Source organism: Papio anubis, chromosome 7, assembly GCF_008728515.1.
Source record: "Papio anubis isolate 15944 chromosome 7, Panubis1.0, whole genome shotgun sequence".
Taxonomy (NCBI): Eukaryota; Metazoa; Chordata; class Mammalia; order Primates; family Cercopithecidae; genus Papio; species Papio anubis.
The window spans coordinates 138,617,211-138,636,630 of NC_044982.1; the positions used below are offsets into that span (position 1 = coordinate 138,617,211).

Consider the following 19,420-nt stretch of genomic DNA (forward strand, 5'->3'; position numbering starts at 1 on the left):
GAGAGCTTGCCCTTTAAAGATCCCTGGTGATGATGAAACTTTTGTGGCACAATGTCATGCTTCCTAATTTTATACAATCAGAATTTATACATTTTTTAAAAATAGGACATACCTAAGTCCATATATTATCTAGCCATTTATAATCTTTTTGCTTAAAGTGTCTGCCTAGTAATAAAATGCTACTAATCAGTATGTGAAATATATATCTAAAATATATATAATGTAAAATATATATTATATATGTTTTCTATATATGTAATTATATATATTATGTATATGTTTTTCTAAATATGTAATATATAGATAATATTCATAAAATACATATTTAAATAGAAATAATACATATCTAAGATATAAATATACATCTAAAATAAATATACATTATATATGTCTAAAATATATATATTATATATATCTAAAATATGTATATATAATAAATTACTTTGGTCTTTCTAAAGCCTATAAGTGAAAACACTGTGTCTAGAAGAGCAAGTGCCTCCCAAGACAGCTTTAATATTAAATAAAATAACATACTGATGAATTTAAAGAACGATCCCCAATGTTTAAGGTGTCTTAAAGGTTCACTGGCACATCTATAATCCATAGTTGAGCCATGTATTTTAAAAGTCCACTTTTTACCTGTCTCTATTTAAAATTGCTTCAAACTGCAAGTTATCTTCTGGTTTTCATCTTTAAAAGAATTAGGATGTAGCCTAAATACATTTCAGATTCCTCTGATCTTAGTTTGGACTTATTTTCATTTTCAGAGCATTAGAAGTAATATGATTCTGTGAAATAAATATACCCACTAGGCTATTAGCACATTTTTCAGTTTGTAAACTATTATTCCTAAAAAGGACCCTGATAACTTCTATGGAGTCAAATTTTATATATTTTATAAATAGATATACCTATAAATCTAGCCCTAAATTTACATGCACCTGCCAAAACTCAAGAACCTGAGATGTGTATTTCTTATGTCCCATCTTCTCCTTCGTTAGGTGATATTATTTGGATGAAAATTAGCCTTAGACTGTAATAACAAAAAGAAAGAAATATGAAGAAACAGAATTATTTTCATCCAGATTGGTTTCCTTCGTAAGCTTACTCTTCTGGTCGTAAGAAACTGTACGTTTCGTATTTTTCAGATATGGATGAATGCAGCATAAGGAACATGTGCCTTAATGGAATGTGTATCAATGAAGATGGCAGTTTTAAATGTATTTGCAAACCTGGATTCCAGCTGGCATCAGATGGGCGTTATTGCAAAGGTTTGTGCTGTGAAACCTTAGATCATGTTCTTCACCTGCCTTTTCTCCTCTTTATGTTGTTTAGAGGTACTGCCTTTCTTTACTGATTCTCCCCACTTACAGTACCTTGAATTTTGGTTTGGAAAACCTGACTGAAACTCCTTCTTAAATCCAGCCATCCAAAGAGCTACAGTTTATGCCCTTAAGATTGTTGTTATTTCAGAAATGGTATTCTCAAAGGAGTCAAAAGCTATGTAGCAAATAAATAATCCAAACTGCCTATTGGTCTTCCAACAGATGTGGGCATTGTTTTAAAGAAGCTGAGTTCTACTTCTTCTTTCCAGTTAGGGAATAATGGTGGTTAGGCTTCTTGATGGCTGTTATTTGCCACCTCTTACATCTTTACCTGGACAGAATAGGTGTAGAATGTTATTTGCAATGATCTCTTCCTCATAATTTCCTCCAGGCATCTTAAGACACAGAATTTTTTTTAAGGATAATTTATTTAGGCGTTATCAAGTTAGGTAAGCAAGAAGGGAAACAGGATTAAGCAGAATAAATAAACAACCAACAACCATTTTTTAGTTTGGTAAACCATTTTGAAATAATCTCATTGCTCCAGGTATTGAAGCAAAAATGAGGATTTTTATTTTTGCTGTTGAGAATTGGGGTCCTAAGAAAAGTTGCTGGAGACAAATTTGTGCTTAGTGTCTCCTGTCTTATGCAGGGATCAGTGATTATTGCACTTGGTCCAGGATCTGAGTTGGAACCAGACTTCTTAAAGAACCTCATACTCAAAACAGGTCCAGAAAATCTGCTAAAATGCTGCACTTAGAGCTTCTGGGCATAGTTTCAGATGCAAAAGTGTAGAGGGTCAAGCTATTCAAGGTAGAGAAAAGCAGGATAAAGTCCTATGATGCCTCTTCTCTGTGTGCCCCTAGTGGACAGCTTTGGTAAACGTGTTATGGAAGAAAGCCTTGTATTAAGTCCTTGGCAAGATGTGCATTTTCTCCAGGCTGAAAAGAACTTCGAGCCCTTGGTTGTTTACCTACATTCTCTATGACCTTCACATCAATGGCTCTTAATATTGTGCAAATCTGTCTTCCCAGCAAGAGAAAACAGTTGGGTGTTTCAAATTTGAAGTAGGAAGGTGGTTTCTGTACTTTTGAGCCCTGTGGTGGGAGGAACTTATATGAGAAGACAGGATTAACACATAGAAATATTCTACAGTGTAAAATAGCATAAAACAAAGTGTCAAATTGTGCAAATTTAGCACTGTACAAGTAAAAAAGAAAAGGGAAGAGAATGATTGCTGGAATATTTGGAATTGGGCTTCCAAAAAAAAAATAATAGAAAGAAATATGAAAGCCCCTTTGTGAGCAGACCTAGGAGAATACATAATCTTCTTGTTGATACACAGAGCACACTAAGATTCACTTTTCGTGCCTCTAGGCTCCTGCTGACCCAGGCCACAGCATCTCTGCATTAAGTATGGCCAACAGATAATGCTGTGACCTCACAGATTAAACCAGGTTTGGCCACCATTGGCAACCAGTGAAATAGTATCCTATCAATAAATTGATTGTTCTATTAATTTGAAAGTACTGATGATATGGATGGTTTGTTCTGACTTTAGCATTCTGGCTTAAGGATCTGAGAGAGAGAGAGAGCTCCATAGCTCTGTATTATTATCAATGTCTTCTTTTTTCTAGCTTATAGAGCATAGGGTACACACACTGTAATAAGACTGAAGGATGAAAAAAGACAGAAATTAATCCCATGTGCACTGAATTTCTTCCTTTTTCTAATCTTTCTCTTTATGCCATGGGATAAGATTTTCTCTTAGCCCTGAGCACTTAGTCCTGAGCCCACAAAGGTGTGACTGTTCAAAGCTGAATCAACAATGCTAATTCAATCTCCGCAGTTAACTCATCTGATCAACAACATGGCTTCTCTGTTCACTCTCTGAAAGTTGAGGCCACTAAATTTGACCAAAGTTACCTTCCTTTGGATCTACTTTACATCTCCATTCTTATTAAAAGCTCTTTGTGTTACCTTTCAGGTTGTAGTCTCCACGTTTTATTGTGTGTCACAGTTTGAACAAAAAGGTGACCAGAATAACTAACCAATTTGAGTTCCTGTATTTAAATATAACTGCTGTTTCAAATATAATCTGTACACAGAACCTTGGACCACCCGAATATATTTTGTGCCAAACAACACAAGCTAAGTAAAACATGAAGGTGTTTTACTCTCAATTTGCCTTTTTAAGGTCAGGAGAAAGTTAATAGTCACATACACTAGTTGTATATTGTAAAAGGAGATGTTATAAAATCATTTGCTTTTTTTCTTTTTCTTTTTTTTTTTTTCTAAGACACAGTCTCACTCTGTCTCCCAGGCTGGATGGAGTGCAGTGGCGTGATCTCAGCTCACTGCAACCTCTGCCTCCTGGGTTCAAGCAATTCTTGCACCTCAGCCTCCCAAGTAGCTGGGATTACAGGCGCATGCCATCATGCCCAGCTCATTTTTGTATTTTTAATAGAGATGGAGTTTCACCATGTTGGCCAGGCTGATCTTGAACTCCTGGCCTCAAGTGATCTCCCAACCTCGGCCTCCCAAAGTGCTGGAATTACAGGTGTGAGCCACCATGCCTGACCTAAAATCATTTGCTTCTAAGTGTTGTATGTTTTCCAAACCACAATTTTGGTGCCTTTTGTACTTCCCCATATTAAAGGGAAAAAAACCCTCTGCTATTATTAATATGTGTCCAATAAAGTATTTTACCAGACCTCCTTAAGTATACACATAAAATACCATAAAGTATTTGTAAAGTTTAAGAAAGATTTTTCTTTGCTGGGTTCCAATTACATACAGTGCTGTTATTGGCCCAGAATAGTCATCGAAGTAATCTATATTTATTTTCTGTTCTTTTTCTTTGGTGTTCCATCAAGGTTTTAGTTGTTTATCCTTTAATTTTAGGCGAATTGTCCCAGAGAGCTAAGACATGGGTAATACTAGAAGGGATGCCAGTCTTTGTGATGAATACCAAAAGGAAAGTCCTCCTGTAGTTTATTATTACCCTAGATTTCTGAGAGCCCTGGAAGAGCTACCCTGATTATGCATTACACAAAACCCTTTGTCTTCTAGCAGCCATTGTTCTCCTTCCTCCGATTCTGTTTTTGCCTTTGTGATTATTTTGGATACAAAAATCTCTTGGGAGAATATATTAAAGTTGCTTTTTATGGAAAATACGTTCCAACAGTTGATTTCTCTTGATTTTGTTACTGTTCTTTCAGAGGAAAATGAGAATGCCATTTGAGCTTTTGTTGCAGATGCTGCATGTTATTTCCTATCTTCCCCATTTTCAAGTGTTAAAACATAATTGTCAATATGTTATAATTTTAGATAAACGTCACTTCATTTTTAATAAGTGCCTTTCTCTGCCACAGACATTAACGAGTGTGAAACCCCTGGGATCTGCATGAATGGGCGTTGCGTCAACACTGACGGCTCCTACAGATGTGAATGCTTCCCTGGACTGGCTGTGGGTCTGGATGGACGTGTGTGTGTTGGTAAGAAAACATCATGGCTAGACTTAGGAGAGAGATTCAACCTCTGTCACTCAATAAAGCCCACTAGTAACAAACGCTCTCTACTGTAGCAGGTAAGATATAAAGAATATTTGCAGAGCAACAGAGCAACAGGGTCAGTTCTCTTCTTGTGTAAATTGAACATTAATTCGAGGATTAGAAAGATGAGCTAAGTGAAAAGCAAGAGAATACCCACCTATCCTTCCCCCTGTTCTTCCCTAATCCCATAGCTGTCTTCAGTTTTCTCCAGCCCTCCTTTGTTGATATTGGTCATTGAAATTGATGTGCATATGCTGTTATCTCATGATGAACATTTTAATAGAAAATTGATGTCCATGGGCAGTATACAATGCAAAGGAGAATATGGATCATCCAGAAACCTGTATGATAATAGTTTTATGAGACTTTCTAAAAAGTATGAGACTTGTTGAAAAATTGATACCAGTTTTATCCAGATTATTTTTAAGAAAGGTACTCAGTAAGCCATTTGAATTGGAAAAGGATTGGGCATAGCTGGAAACACGCTTCCTGGTGGTAAAGATAACAGAGCTTAGTTGACCAACATCTACAGGTTTATATAACAAACCTTTCACAGATTAAACTTTCTCCTTTTTGGAAAGTATACCTAATTCAGACATTCAGTAATTGCATGTTTATTTTGGGATAGGCCACATTTCTAATAAAGGTCTTATTTAGCAGGATGTGAGATTCAACATTCATCCATTATTAATTCAACGTTTATTAAGTGCCTGCTCTGCACAGGCCTGAGAAAGACAAAATAAATGAGATATAATTCCAGCATTAAAGTGCCTCACATTTTGGTAAACCGTGATAGTCCCTAGAAAACTGAAACAATCTGGCCATTGGTTTCCAATGCTTAGAAGCTGAATGTGTTGTGTTTTTCTATTTTTGTTTATTTTTTCTTCAAATGGAGCCCTCATATCAGAGGCATTCCCTGTGAGTTACACCAGGGATGATGGATAAACAAAGCCCTCTTCAACTTTGACTTGGGGGGTTCTGCTCTGTTTGAAGTGACAGTGTGATGACAGATGCTTCTTCCTGTTTAGACACGCACATGCGGAGTACATGCTATGGTGGATACAAGAGAGGCCAGTGTATCAAACCTTTGTTTGGTGCTGTCACGAAATCTGAATGCTGTTGTGCCAGCACTGAGTATGCATTTGGGGAACCTTGCCAGCCGTGTCCTGCACAGAATTCAGGTATGTGGTATCATGGGGATGCCCTCGTACTGCCAGCCTTCTGCCACCATTGAGGTCTTTGCATTTGTGGAATTCACAGGGAAAGATGACATTTTGCTCTCCGGGTATCCCATGTGCCTTCTTGGGGTCTTGGCAGAGGCTAGCCAGTGTCTAGTCACAGGTAGTTATCTAAGCCTCATAATCATTTGGAATAGGTATTGCATTTGTGCCTCCCGTATAAACTCCCCTACCTCAATAATACTCAAGCTCTTTGCAATACATGCACTTTGCCTTGTTTTCTAAAGTTGTTTCATGATGTTTGCATTTTGCAGAAACTATTATAAAAGCAGACTTTTACACAGCATAAAGGTAGATAACTGTCATATTACTTGGCTATTTCCAATAGCTTTCCAAAAGACCATTTGTAAATTTTGTTTACATCCCACGTATTGATTTTGGTATGGTTTTCTTTTTCGTCCTTTTTTTTTTTTTTTTTTTTGAGATGGAATCTTGCTCTGTTGCCCAGGCTGGAGTGCAGTGGCATGATCTCAGCTCACTGCCACCTCCGCCTCCCGGGTTCAAGCGATTCTTCTGCCTCAACTTCCTGAGTAGCTGGGATTACAGGTGTGCGCCACCATGCTTGGCTAATTTTTGTATTTTTAGTAGAGACGAGGTTTCACCATATTGGCCCGGCTGGTCTTGAACTCCTGACCTCATGATCCACCCGCCTTGGCCTCCCAAAGTGCTGGGATTACAGGCATGAGCCACCGTGCCCGGCCCGGTGTGGTTTTCTTTAATGATTTGATTTAACCTGAGAGAAGAAAAGTATTTTTCTCCAGTGGAAGTGACATGGCCTAATTAAAAGAGAACTGGATAGCGAGTCAGAATTCTGTTCCTCCATCAACAGGCAGCCAAATTACTTAATTAGGTGATTTAGTTATTTGTGTATTTTGCTTATTTCCGAATTTTCCTCACCTACTTTTCGAAAGGATTTGAGGTGGCTTATATTAATAAACATAATTATAAAATAGAATAATGCAGAAAAGCTATCCTTAGACATCTCATCTACAAAATGAGTTGCCTTAGATAATCCAAAAGGTCCTGTCCAGTTGTAAATTATTTCTATTTATAAAACAAGAATACTTTACTGAAATTAAAACAATGTCCCACCAGTATTTAAATGCAATTTTAAGGCCACTTGGCAGTGGACCTCTAATGTCCTGAAATAAAGTTAGACCTAATATTGACAATATGTAGCTCTGATTGGTTGGTTTTACATATAGGATTTAGTCAGTTTATTTCTGCCCTAAAGGAAACAAATTAAAGAGTAAATCGTAATTTTAAAAGATTTATTATTTTAAAAATAATAGTATTTGAAAGTAACAGTTAGAAATTAAAATATATGATGAAAAGTTAGAGAAAGTTAAATGGAAGCCTTTAAAAGAAATGGGGGGCCAGGAGTGGTGCCTCACACCTGTAATCCCAGCACTTTGGGAGACCAAAGCAGGTGGATCACTTGAGGTCAGGAGTTCAAGACCAGCCTGGCTGACATGGTGAAATCTCATCTCCACTAAAAATACAAACAAACAAACAAACAAAAAGCCACGTATGGTGGTGCGTGCCTATAATCCCAGATACTCAGGCTGAGGCAGGAGAATCACTTGAATCCAGGAGGTGGAGGTTTCAGTGAGCTGAGATAGCACCACTGTTCTCCAGCCTGGGCGACAGAGCGAGACTCTGTCTCAATAAAGAAAGAAAAAAGAAATGAGGGATGCCAGTTTAAAGAAAGCAAACTTTGTTCTGGCTAATGACTTCACCCAGTGAATAATATAGAAATTGTTTTATGTATGATCACCAATCAGTTCAATGTGTTTATAATAATTTTATTATATACAAATATAATTCTATCAAAGACACTTTCCTATAACTTTATAGTTGTCTATTATTAATATCATCCTTTTGCATGTTACTTTAACTTTTGAAAATACTTTTCTTACCTACTTTGAATTTGCAATGCAGACAAGTATCATGAAAGCTGGCACACAATAGTACAGGTGACTTGTTCACATGTTGAATGATTGGAAGAGCCAAGACTTAGAATCCAGGAGCCTTGGTGCATATAGTTATTTGCCTTTACATTTTCCTCTGGACCAAGTGCACTTCCAAAGGATTCTTAAGATCCATAGGGAAATTATGTGGGTTTATAAAAAGGTGACCAAAAGACCAGATTTCTTTAAGCAGTTGTCTTAGTCCAGTTTTTGTTGCAGTAACACAGTACCACAAATTGAATAATGTATAAAGAAAATGCATTAATTTCTCACAGTTCTGGAGCCTGGGAAGTCCAATGTCAAGGCGCCAGCATCTGTCGGGGGCCTTCTTGCCAAGTCACTTCACAGCTGAAAGTGGAAGGGCAACAGAGCATGGAGGAGTGAGAGAAAGCTAGAGAGGACTGAATGTGCTTTTATAACAACGTCACTCTCATGATAACTCACTCACTCCCATGATAATGACATTAATCCATTCATGAGGGTAGAGTCCTCATGATCTAATCACTTCTTATTAGGCCTCACCTCGCAGTATTCCTATTGCATTGGGGATTAAGTTTCCAGCACATGACCTTTGGAGGACACATTCAAACCATAGCAAGAGTGAAGCTTAACGAGAGTTAAATGTAAGGCCTGGTTCCACTAACTTCTGTCTTATATTTGAATGAATTTACCCAGAAAAGGTCCACACGTGGAAGTAGTTTCATGCATTTGGTTTCTCCATCTCTTTGGTCATGAACCATCCCAATGTAGGAAAATCCCTCATTTCAAGAATGGGGGGTAGGCTGTTTAAAGTACTGAAAATACTCAAAAGGAATGTCTTCTGTCAGTTGAGGGAGAGACTCCAAATATACAAAATCCGAAGTTCATCTTTGTGGTCTGCAAGTCAGGCAAGTTGCATATGAAGCTGTTTCTCACTGGTTTCTGGAGCTCATTCACATTGTTCAGCAAGCCCTCTTGTGTCCTCAGCCTTCTGACAATGACGTTTCACAGAAATGGATCAGTTAAACCCATGGGAGTGTGATTGGTCAGTTAAACCCACAGGAGGGTAATTCTGGGGAATTTTCTCGTGGATCCCTCATGCCACTGTCTCCATGGCACTACGCTGAGTTAGCTCATCAATACCTATCCCTTAATATGGGTTTATAATACTTTTATTTACTTATTTTTTATTCAGGGCCTGAGCTGTGCACAGTACATGTTAAATCATTAAACATGTAATGTTAATTCTGTGCAGCCACCAGGTGAAATGGGAATTATCGTTCCACATTTATGGGAGAAGAAACTAACAGAGGAAAAAGGCTGCTTCCAAAACTGCCAGCAATTAGCATTGTCATTGGTATTCAAACCCATGCTTATTTGAACTCACTACAAAAAATGGTCTAGAACCGGATCCTGCCTAAATGGAAAACAATGGTGACAATAATTTGCTTCCATTTAGGCCAAACTTCAGCAAAATTGTCATTATCTCTAAAAGTCCTTTTTAGGAAACTGGCATGATTTTGGTTTTCTTGTTGTATTACAGTATTTCATACATATTTTAGTTTTTTGCTGATATAACAGAATAAAAAGGATGGATTTCTTTTTGTTCCCAGACCTGACTTTCAAACACACCTTCCCATCTGTTGGTTTTTTGGCCCCTTCTAAGACGATTTGAAAATTAAATCCTCACTGCTTTCTCAAATTCACATTTGTTAGAAGACATGATCATTTTTGGTTGTATAACTCATTTACGTCCACTGTCATCAGGATGCAATTCTGTGGCATGCAGAAGATAGGAACTATTTGCTTCAGCAGTGAGGTGCAGTCAGCCTCTACAATAAGCCCCGGCCCTGATATCCTGTTCTCCTTCCACTTAAGCACAGATGATTTACATTTGACCATGAGACTGTTTGCGCCAGAAACCATTGGCAACTAAGGGGACACTAGTTTCCTTTCCTTGGATAGTGTGATTCCAGTTAGTTCTACATTTTCATCATTCACTCTTACGTTAAGTATTGTTGGAATTGTATGTAAAACATAGTATTAATTTTAAGAAGTAGAATTTTGATTCTATCTCAGATTTGGGGACATATTCTGTGTACTTCAGTTTCTTCAATTAAAATCTCACAGTTTTAACATTAAACAATACTTTCTCTATGGATATATCATAGAGAATGAATCCAGTATCCTGATAAATATTAACTTTAAAAATACACTTAAATGCAAGAGTAGGTATTCTGTTGTTGCACTTGTGAGAGGAGGCTAGAGAATTTGCAGAGAGAAATGAGGAAATGTTAAGAACCAATTGTACTGAAAAAACAGCTAGCAGTGAGAAACAAAATTATCCCCAAGATGGTGGGAGAAAGTTTTATTAACAGTTAAGAAACCACATTTTAACAGGCACATTTCACCGTAAGTGTAAAGTGTTCCCTGGTGAACAAAATCAAGTTATAGGAAAAACACCTTTTCCGAAAGGGCTTTGCACAAGGAATTGCTATAACTTGCCTGTATCCTTAAAAGTTGTTTTCCTCAATGATGCGTAGCCTTTAAAATGGGAGCCTGGTGTAAAGGTGACTCCCTGGGGAGATACCTCCTTTTCCGTTACCACTTAATTTTGGTTCTACTCACTTTGGAGGAAATGGTGTGTGCAAAACCAAGGGCAGGATCGACCTATTCTGCAAACAAGGGAATCATTTACTATCTGTTAATTTATTGCAGCGGAATATCAGGCGCTCTGCAGCAGCGGGCCGGGGATGACGTCAGCAGGCAGTGGTAAGGATTCCTTTCAAAATTTACTACCTTCAATATGTGCAGAGGCAGCATCAGGCTTTCCTGTGGGTTTTGCATTGATCCCATTACACGGGTCTGACCTGACTCCCTCTCTGGCCATCGCTGTGCTATGTATTTGGGATGCTCAGAAGCCTTCAGTGGCAGAGCAGCCAGGGCACTGTGGGCTCTAGGATTTCTGGGTGTGGCTGTGGGGCTTGGCCACTGAAGGGGTCAGGTGCTCTCCCATTGTGGTTGATGGGTGCTCGCAGATGACATATAATGACTTTTGTTGCTCATGCTTGAGAAGGGGCAGCCTGACTCTCCTGTGGATCTTCCACTGTCAAGTACAACTCAGGATGATGGGCTGGTGGAACCATTCTCCATCTGCATTCTGAAGGATTCTTAACTGTTAAGTGCTCAGTATTATAAGACGGCAATAGGGAGCAGTGACAGCAGTTAACTGAGTTGGAAGAGAATGAAATATTTCGCTAGAGAAATATCGGTGCCATGCAAGGAATTAAAGTTAAAAGGGAGAATTGGAACAAGTATGAAAATAGGTGACAAAAAAGAGGAAGGGATTATTTTATTAATATAAAGCTACGCAGTTTGATTCAGGGAGATCTGAAAGAATGTGGACTGGCTGAATTGATTGTCAGTTCAATCAGCATGATTAGTTTCATCATTGTGTGTGAATGAAAATGTGGAGGGGATATTTAGAGGAGGAAAGACGAGAGGTAAGGAAACTTATAATGAATAAGGAGTTAATGGGAAATAAGTAAGTTGTGATAGGGACTTGGAAGAAAAAAAAAGTCAACCCTAATTTATAGACGAGTCAGGCACCAGGATTTGGGACTATCCATTCACTGATTGTCATTCTGCACCTGCCTTGACTCCTCAGTTGTGAGGGTGCAGAAGAGGGAGGGCCCCACCTCAGGTGGGCAGAGCGGCAGAGGCTTTTTCAGATCATGTGGTGTTGGAGCTGGCTTTTGACCTGTAAATAGGCCTGCTGCAGGCGTTCCTGACACAGAGCAAAGAGGGCATTATATGTTCACAGAAAAGTGTGAAGTTTGGGATAAGTAAACAAAAAATTTGTATTTTAGTTTAATCTTGAGGATATTGTTGAACCTATGAAAGTTTGAACCATGAGAATGATATAATCAGCTTGTTTTTAGGATGGTAAGAATGGTTGCAGTGTAGAGGGTAGATGGAAGAAAGAAGGGCTGGTGGTGGGAGACCAGTTGTAGGGACTTGGGACCTGCTGTTGATCCATTTTTCCATCTTGGTGCTTGGACTCGGAGAAGTCCAGGAGGTCTCCTTCGCCTTGATCAGGGATTGGTTATCTTGTAGTTCCAGCTGAGACGCCAAGTTCCTCTCAGGAACTTGTGAGAGAAAGATTTGACTCAGAGTATCTTACAGTGAGAAAAAGAGATCGAGTGTTCTCTTTCCAGTGAAATCGATTTTTTTCCTCTAGTAGGTCCTAAGGTCATTACATGTATTGTAGTGTTATATTTTTAACAATTCATTCAATGTTTATTTTACAATGTTAATTGATTTTGAACTTGTCTCTGGTGCAGATATAAATGAATGTGCACTAGATCCTGATATTTGCCCAAATGGAATCTGTGAAAACCTTCGTGGGACCTATAAATGTATATGCAATTCAGGATATGAAGTGGATTCGACCGGGAAGAACTGTGTTGGTAAGAAGTTTTACCTGTTTTCTGAAACATTTCCTGCATAATGCATTCCTTCTTTCATTGCTGGGAGAAAACTGCTTTTGAGTAGCTTAGAGGACTAGGCAGAAGGACACTTTATACAGAAGGACACTTTATACTTGGAATGTCAGCACAGCATATGCATGTCTTTAGTAACAAAAATTTACATGACTGAATCTTGACAATTTATGAATAATGATGTATCAGATTCATTCCCTGAAATGATTTGCTCCTTAAAATAAAGATGTATCAGATTTCACTCCTTCAAAGAGAAGCTCCTTAGATATGAGATACAGAGATTCTGAACCATTCTCACGTGACTACAAAGTCAACCTTATTTTTACTGAGAGAGAAGCAGCTCTTCTCCCAACCATTTATTAGACTTAATCAGAGAAAACACAGCTTATTTTCAGGAATACCCACTCTCTGTTAAGTTAAACCCTTAAAGTTGGGTTTTGCTTCAGACAGGCATATTATTCAGCTGAAAGCAAGCAGTTTTCCTGAGCTCCCTGAATCATGAATCTAAATTCTTCATGACAATCATAAATGCTACAGATTACTTTATAATCGTACCTGGAGACAGTTTGAATTATTATAAGGAAGAAACACCTATTCTGGAACTAACACATGTCAAAGATGGACCATACTTTTTAAGTATTTATTTAGTTCTTTAAATCAATAAGGTTAATCCTTTTAATTTGACAAAATGAATTAAATTATATAAATTTAATTATATAATGTAACTATATAAAGATAATGATTTCCAACAAATCCGTATTTTCTTCCTGCTAAAGAAATAAGTGAATTAAATAGTGTAATGACTTTAGGCTTTGTAGATACTCAGTTTAGATATTTAGTTTAAAACCAGGTCAGCCGGGCGCAGTGGCCCATGCCTATAATCCCAGCACTTTGGGAGGCCAAGGCAGGCGGATCACGAGCTCAGGAGATGGAGACCATCCTGGCGAACACGGTGAAACCTCATCTCTACTAAAAATACAAAAAAATTAGCTGGGCCTGGTGGCGGGCGCCTGTAGTCCCAGCTACTCAGGAGGCTGAGGCAGGAGAATGGTGTGAACCCAGGAGGTGGAGCTTGCAGTGAACCGAGATCGCGCCAGTGCACTCCAGCCTGGGTGACAGAGCGAGACTCTGTCTCAAAACATAAAATAAAATAAAATAAAACCAGGTCAAGCCTCTGTTTTCCTAAAATGAGATCGTTTAGGTAAAAGCTAATGATACAAGAATTTTGCCTTTTTACTTGAATCGATCATATCATTATTACTTTAAAGATCTAATGTAAAAGAGCAAAGAAGGTGCAGGCAAAGTCTGGACCCTTTGAAGTGTTCATTTTCATTGACTTTCCAGATATTAACGAATGTGTACTGAACAGTCTCCTTTGTGACAATGGACAATGTAGAAATACTCCTGGAAGTTTTGTCTGTACCTGCCCCAAAGGATTTATCTACAAACCTGACCTAAAAACATGTGAAGGTAAACCAGATCTTTGTTCTTATACTGTGCACTTTGCTATCTTTTGGAATGCCATCAGAAAACCGTAAGACTAAATTAGAGTCTCCTGTATTTTAGACAGTTATGCCAATTTAGTTGAAATACTGTGGTTCTAAATGGCACTAGTATGTACTTTGTAAGCCACTTATGGTATTTACTTGCAATTGGCATTTTAATTGCCATCATTTAATAGATAAAGAAAGTGTTATGTGTCTGCTATTTGAGCTGTTAATTCAGAAATCACGTACACATTTACTGCAGATATTCTGAATAAAAAGAAAGGTTCAGCCTAGTCCCATATTCTATACTATAGAGATGTACTAGTCTATACTATAGAGTTATTTTGGCATTCCATCTAGTGTAGGAAAAACTATTAGGCCAGCTTTACTATGTGGGATGAAGGATATGTAGTAGCAATTGAGGCCAAAGTTGAAGTACTCTTTTAGGCCCAAGACTAAATTTTAGCAGTAATGTAGACCTGTTTTTGTTTCAGACATTGATGAATGCGAATCAAGTCCTTGCATTAATGGAGTCTGCAAGAACAGCCCAGGCTCTTTTATTTGTGAATGTTCTTCTGAAAGTACTTTGGATCCAACAAAAACCATCTGCATAGGTATTTATCTTTCTGAGAATGATTTTTCTATGTTTATCAATGTTGTTATACTCAATATCAGCTTTTCCTGCAAAAGAGTTTAAGTATGGATGAACAACATTAAAAACTTCATTATTCTTTGTTTCAAATGCTATTTTTTCCTATGATTCCAAGGTGTATGTTTGAATTTTTATATTGATTCATTAAATATTATTCCCTCATCTGCAGAAACCATCAAGGGAACTTGCTGGCAGACTGTCATCGATGGGCGGTGTGAGATCAACATCAATGGAGCCACCTTAAAGTCCCAGTGCTGCTCCTCCCTCGGTGCTGCGTGGGGAAGCCCGTGCACCCTATGCCAAGTTGGTAAGAGAAACCCATGCTATGGTTCCTACACCACTCCACTGGTCTTTGCCTAAAAAGGGGAAGCCTAGTACTTCGTTTAGGCTCACATGAGAATTTTGAAAGATTTAATCCTGATGACCCCAACCATATTGCTAGATGGGAAATAAGAAGTGTCCATTTTTATGTGATTTTGTTAATTTATTATTTTCTATCTCCACATTGTAATGTGGTTAGTTAGTGTTGCTTCCCTGGAGCACCAGTGCCTACCAGCTCTCTTTGGAACCTTGTGGTTAGGGGTTCTGAGCTTTTTATAGGTACAGATTCTCTTTCAAAAAGCTAATTGATGTAAAGAAACCAGTATTCATGACTAAACTTCAGGAGAATTTCTGGTGAACATTTAAATCTGTTGGGAATTTGAGGTTTGAGAACCTTGCTCATGGTTTTGCTGATTTACTGTTTAGATATATCAATGTATAAATTTATGTGAATGCTGGAGGGCATGAGATCTCCAAATTATAGACCGAGTTTTCCATATTCATGTTAAAGTAATTCTATAGTGTGATTCCTATTTTCAGGTGAACAGCAAGAGAGAAATCTACCTTCAGTTTCCCTCTTAGCTATCACTTTAACATGATCTATAGGGTACTTCTGTGTCTTTTAGAATATCTTAGTGGAATTGAGCTTTATTTGAGGAGACATTTCATTGTTGTTCTTCCTCACCTATGCAATCTCAGAAACATTTTGTTATCTCATACTTATAGCAACACAATCTACTTCATGTTCCAGGTCATCTTTCATGTTTCTTATCCTATGTCAGAACTGCAAAGTCTGGATATTGTTATCTCAAATTAATTTTCTGTTTTGTTTTTCGCTTTTTATTACAGATCCCATATGTGGTAAAGGGTACTCAAGAATTAAAGGAACACAGTGTGAAGGTATTTCTGATTACTTATAAACCATACATTTTTGTGTGCATAATGAATGTTTGTATTAACTTGGACTGGATAAAGCTGTCATGTAACTTAACAGGGAGAAATATGCAGCAGAGAAAGAAAAAAAATGAGAACTACAAAATGGAACAGCTGTTAATTTCACAAGTGTATATATACTATTGCTAGTGTCAGACCGCTATGTCCGAAGGACAGGGTGGGTAGCTTAAAATGTTTTAGGTTGATCACAGTTTAGAGAGACTGCACTTTCACAATGCTGTCAAGAAGAGAAAAACAGGAAGTTTCTGATGAGTCTGTAAAATGTGTGTTTCTTTGGTTTGTCCTGGCATTTTTTGTTTGTTTGTTTCACAGTCATGGATGATTTAGAAGGACACATTCTGTTTTCTCTTTGTTGAAAGTCTGCACGGAGTTTCTTCAGTTTGCTGTGATTCTTTCTCGTGGAGTTTCAGATAGACATAGGTCATGGTGACTAACACAACCTGACATGACACAGCAGCTGAAAAATTTTAAAAACAGCAATTAGTCCCATATGTGGGATGAAATGAAGTTTTTTCCCTGTTAAAACAAAGAGGCACACTACAACCCCCACCCAAGGTCTTGCTTTCCAAATGATGACTGAATCCTTTGGCCTTTCTCTGGTCCAGACCCGCTGTTAATAACTTATCTGACCTCAGCAGCATATTTTGTTGTACAAGTGGCCAAAACAAAACAAAAAACCCAAAAAGGTAGATTCCACCCTCTCCCCATTGATCTCTCTTACAAGGAAAGATTCAGAATACTTTTTCAACAGTCCTGGTGTGGAAAGTTATTTCTTCTAAATAGAGACACAGTGTATATGAGTTTCTTAGCTAATGTTCCCCCCGCCTTTTTTTTTTTTTTTTTTTTTTTTTTTTTTGGCATTGACAAGTAAGTGCCTTTCTTTTGATTAACTTGGTGGTGAATACTTTTCCAAATTAAGTACAGAGAACATATTGCTCTCCATTAAGCGAGCTGGGAAGGACTGATACATTTGAGAGAGATTGGATGAATGATGAATGAATGAACATGAGTATCTTTTCATTCTCCTCAGCCCAAGCTGAGACCAAAGCATGGACAGAACAGCCTGAGACCATGGCTGAGTTAGAATTGATTGTACATTGTCTGGTGATTTATCAGCACTTCTTAAAAGACACCCTTCATTGGCCCACATATTCCTTGGTGGGATATTTTTCTATGCTGACCTTCAAGCTGTTTCTTCTTTGCTAGTTGGAAAAATCAGGTTTTTGCTTCTCTACTCATTTCCGGACATCTGGTCTCATAAAGCAAATTATATTGCCGGGAACCTTACCTGAAATGTCCACAGCTACCAGAGCTATCTCCAAGAACTCACACCAGGTGCCTGTCTCTGCAACTCAAAAGTTACTCCCTGAAACCAGTGGGGAAACTCTTACATCTTTAGTAATAGGTGGGCTCATTCTGGTTGCTATTCAGGCACCCTAGAAATTCTACACGAACTATTTGTAGGCAAACTAGTTTTATCAACTTACTAGGTTCAAAATGGGGAATAATTATGACTCCATGAGTAGAATAAGGTAGAATGATATTATAAAGATATATTAACTTTATGCTTTTTTTTTCTTTTTAGATATAGATGAATGTGAAGTGTTCCCAGGAGTGTGCAAAAATGGCCTGTGTGTTAACACTAGGGGGTCATTCAAGTGTCAGTGCCCCAGTGGAATGACTTTGGATGCCACAGGAAGGATCTGTCTTGGTAAATACTGAGCTCATTATTTTTCTAATAATAATGTACTAAAGATTATTAAAAATGCAGTTAACAAGATATAGCTGAGCACTTAGCTTCAGGTACAGACACACACTCCAAAATTCAGCATGTCCGCTAGGATCCATGGCCGCTCCGTTGACAGTCTTTCAAATAGTAAGGAGCAACTGTAGTTTTTGTTGATATGCAGCTATTCCTTAAATCACTAGCATCACAGTTACTTTTCCAGAACTCTTAAATCGGCCCCATATGCCATGAACTATCAAATACAAGCTGAGTGGTGGAGAAAAGAACAATATTTGCACGTATTTGGAAACTGTAGCCCATGTCTTCTAAGCATATCCTGACATTGGCCAAAAGGACAGGTCCTTGCAGAAACACCTGTGGATATCAGGAGTGAAGATGCCACTCCCCTGAAAAATGAACCTGAGAAAGCCCAGGGCAGGTATCACTGCTAGTCATAGTGGGATACTCTATGCCAACTGTTAGAGCCCAAGTGGGTTCCTCAAGCCAAATTGTCTCACCCCAACCCTAAGAATCCTTAATCCTTAGAACTCTTAAGTCCTAAGCCCCTATGGGCTCGTGATAGCAGCAAGTTTGAGATCCCACAGTCATGCATCTAAGGTCTGGCAGACTTATTCTGGTGTTACTACTATGGCTTCTGCCTCTGCCTAGAGTATATCCCTTGGATCACTGGTCTCTGAGTCCATGACTCTGGAAATGATGCTTACCTGTATTTCACATCTGAAACCACATTACTCTGAAGTGCATGCTCAGTGAAGACTACTGTAGGTAGTTTAAAAAGTGGTATGCAGTGAAGGATTTTGATCACTTACCAGTTAGAATGAACAAACCTTTAAATATTGAACTTTATAGTTTATAGTATAAAAAATAATATGGAATGGAAGCGGGAATTCAAAGCCAAAAGTATTTTTGTAATTAAGGATGTCAGTTAATGCTATTCTGAGTCTTAGTTTCTTTGTTTAGGAGGAATCGGTATTTAATGAGAATCTTCTTCTAGGTTCTTCATTTGAAAGATGCTTCAGTGTTTAATTTTGGGTTCATTTTAAAATAATTTATCTTAATATGGGCAGCCTGAATATAAAGCTATCCAGAAGACTTCAAAAACTTTCTAACATTAGAGGAAACCCAGGGAGTTAGGTAAATTGTTAATGGCCCCATCGTGAAGGAGAAAGAGAAGGAGGATACATCTCACGTTTTCAGTTACACTTCATTACTTTCAGATGTATAATCTCATTTGGGCTTCACAGAACCTTAAGAGAGATGAGTGCAACATCCTATAACAGATGTGGAAATTCAGGTTTAGGATAATTTATTGAGGACAATCCACTGGGTTACAGAACAGGACCGAAATCCAGCTCTTCTGACCTCTGCTTGGCTAGGCTTTCTATTCTTCTTCATAACCCATGAATTTGGGTTTGGGGCTAGAGGTATCCCACATGTATCTTGAAGAATGTACCCATAAGCACGTGTTGAGGTGAAGGAAATATTTGAGAAGAAAAGTGAATGGCTTTTCTTTGCATTTTTCTCTTCAGTCTCAAGTAAGACAAGAAAGAAATATTTGAGAAGAGAAGTGAATGGCTTTTCTTTGCATTTTTCTCTTCAATCTCAAGTAAGACAGTCCTCTTTGCAGAGTTCACCATTCCGCCTTTCCAAAAATGAAGTGGGTCTGAGGAAAAGGTGATTGCACTAGGGCA

General features: G+C 38.0%; 1 protein-coding gene across 1 annotated transcript in view; it reads left to right on the forward strand.

Annotated features, from left to right (window-relative positions):
* Window positions 1-19,420, forward strand: part of FBN1 (fibrillin 1) — a 237,952-nt gene that overhangs the window by 136,821 nt on the left and 81,711 nt on the right. The window contains exons 15-24 of the mRNA XM_003900901.5: window positions 1,149-1,271; window positions 4,700-4,822; window positions 5,908-6,060; window positions 10,785-10,838; window positions 12,410-12,535; window positions 13,913-14,038; window positions 14,550-14,669; window positions 14,877-15,014; window positions 15,878-15,928; window positions 17,568-17,693. Of these exons, the coding sequence (XP_003900950.1) occupies window positions 1,149-1,271; window positions 4,700-4,822; window positions 5,908-6,060; window positions 10,785-10,838; window positions 12,410-12,535; window positions 13,913-14,038; window positions 14,550-14,669; window positions 14,877-15,014; window positions 15,878-15,928; window positions 17,568-17,693 (1,140 nt within the window). The remainder of the gene's footprint in view (window positions 1-1,148; window positions 1,272-4,699; window positions 4,823-5,907; window positions 6,061-10,784; window positions 10,839-12,409; window positions 12,536-13,912; window positions 14,039-14,549; window positions 14,670-14,876; window positions 15,015-15,877; window positions 15,929-17,567; window positions 17,694-19,420) is intronic.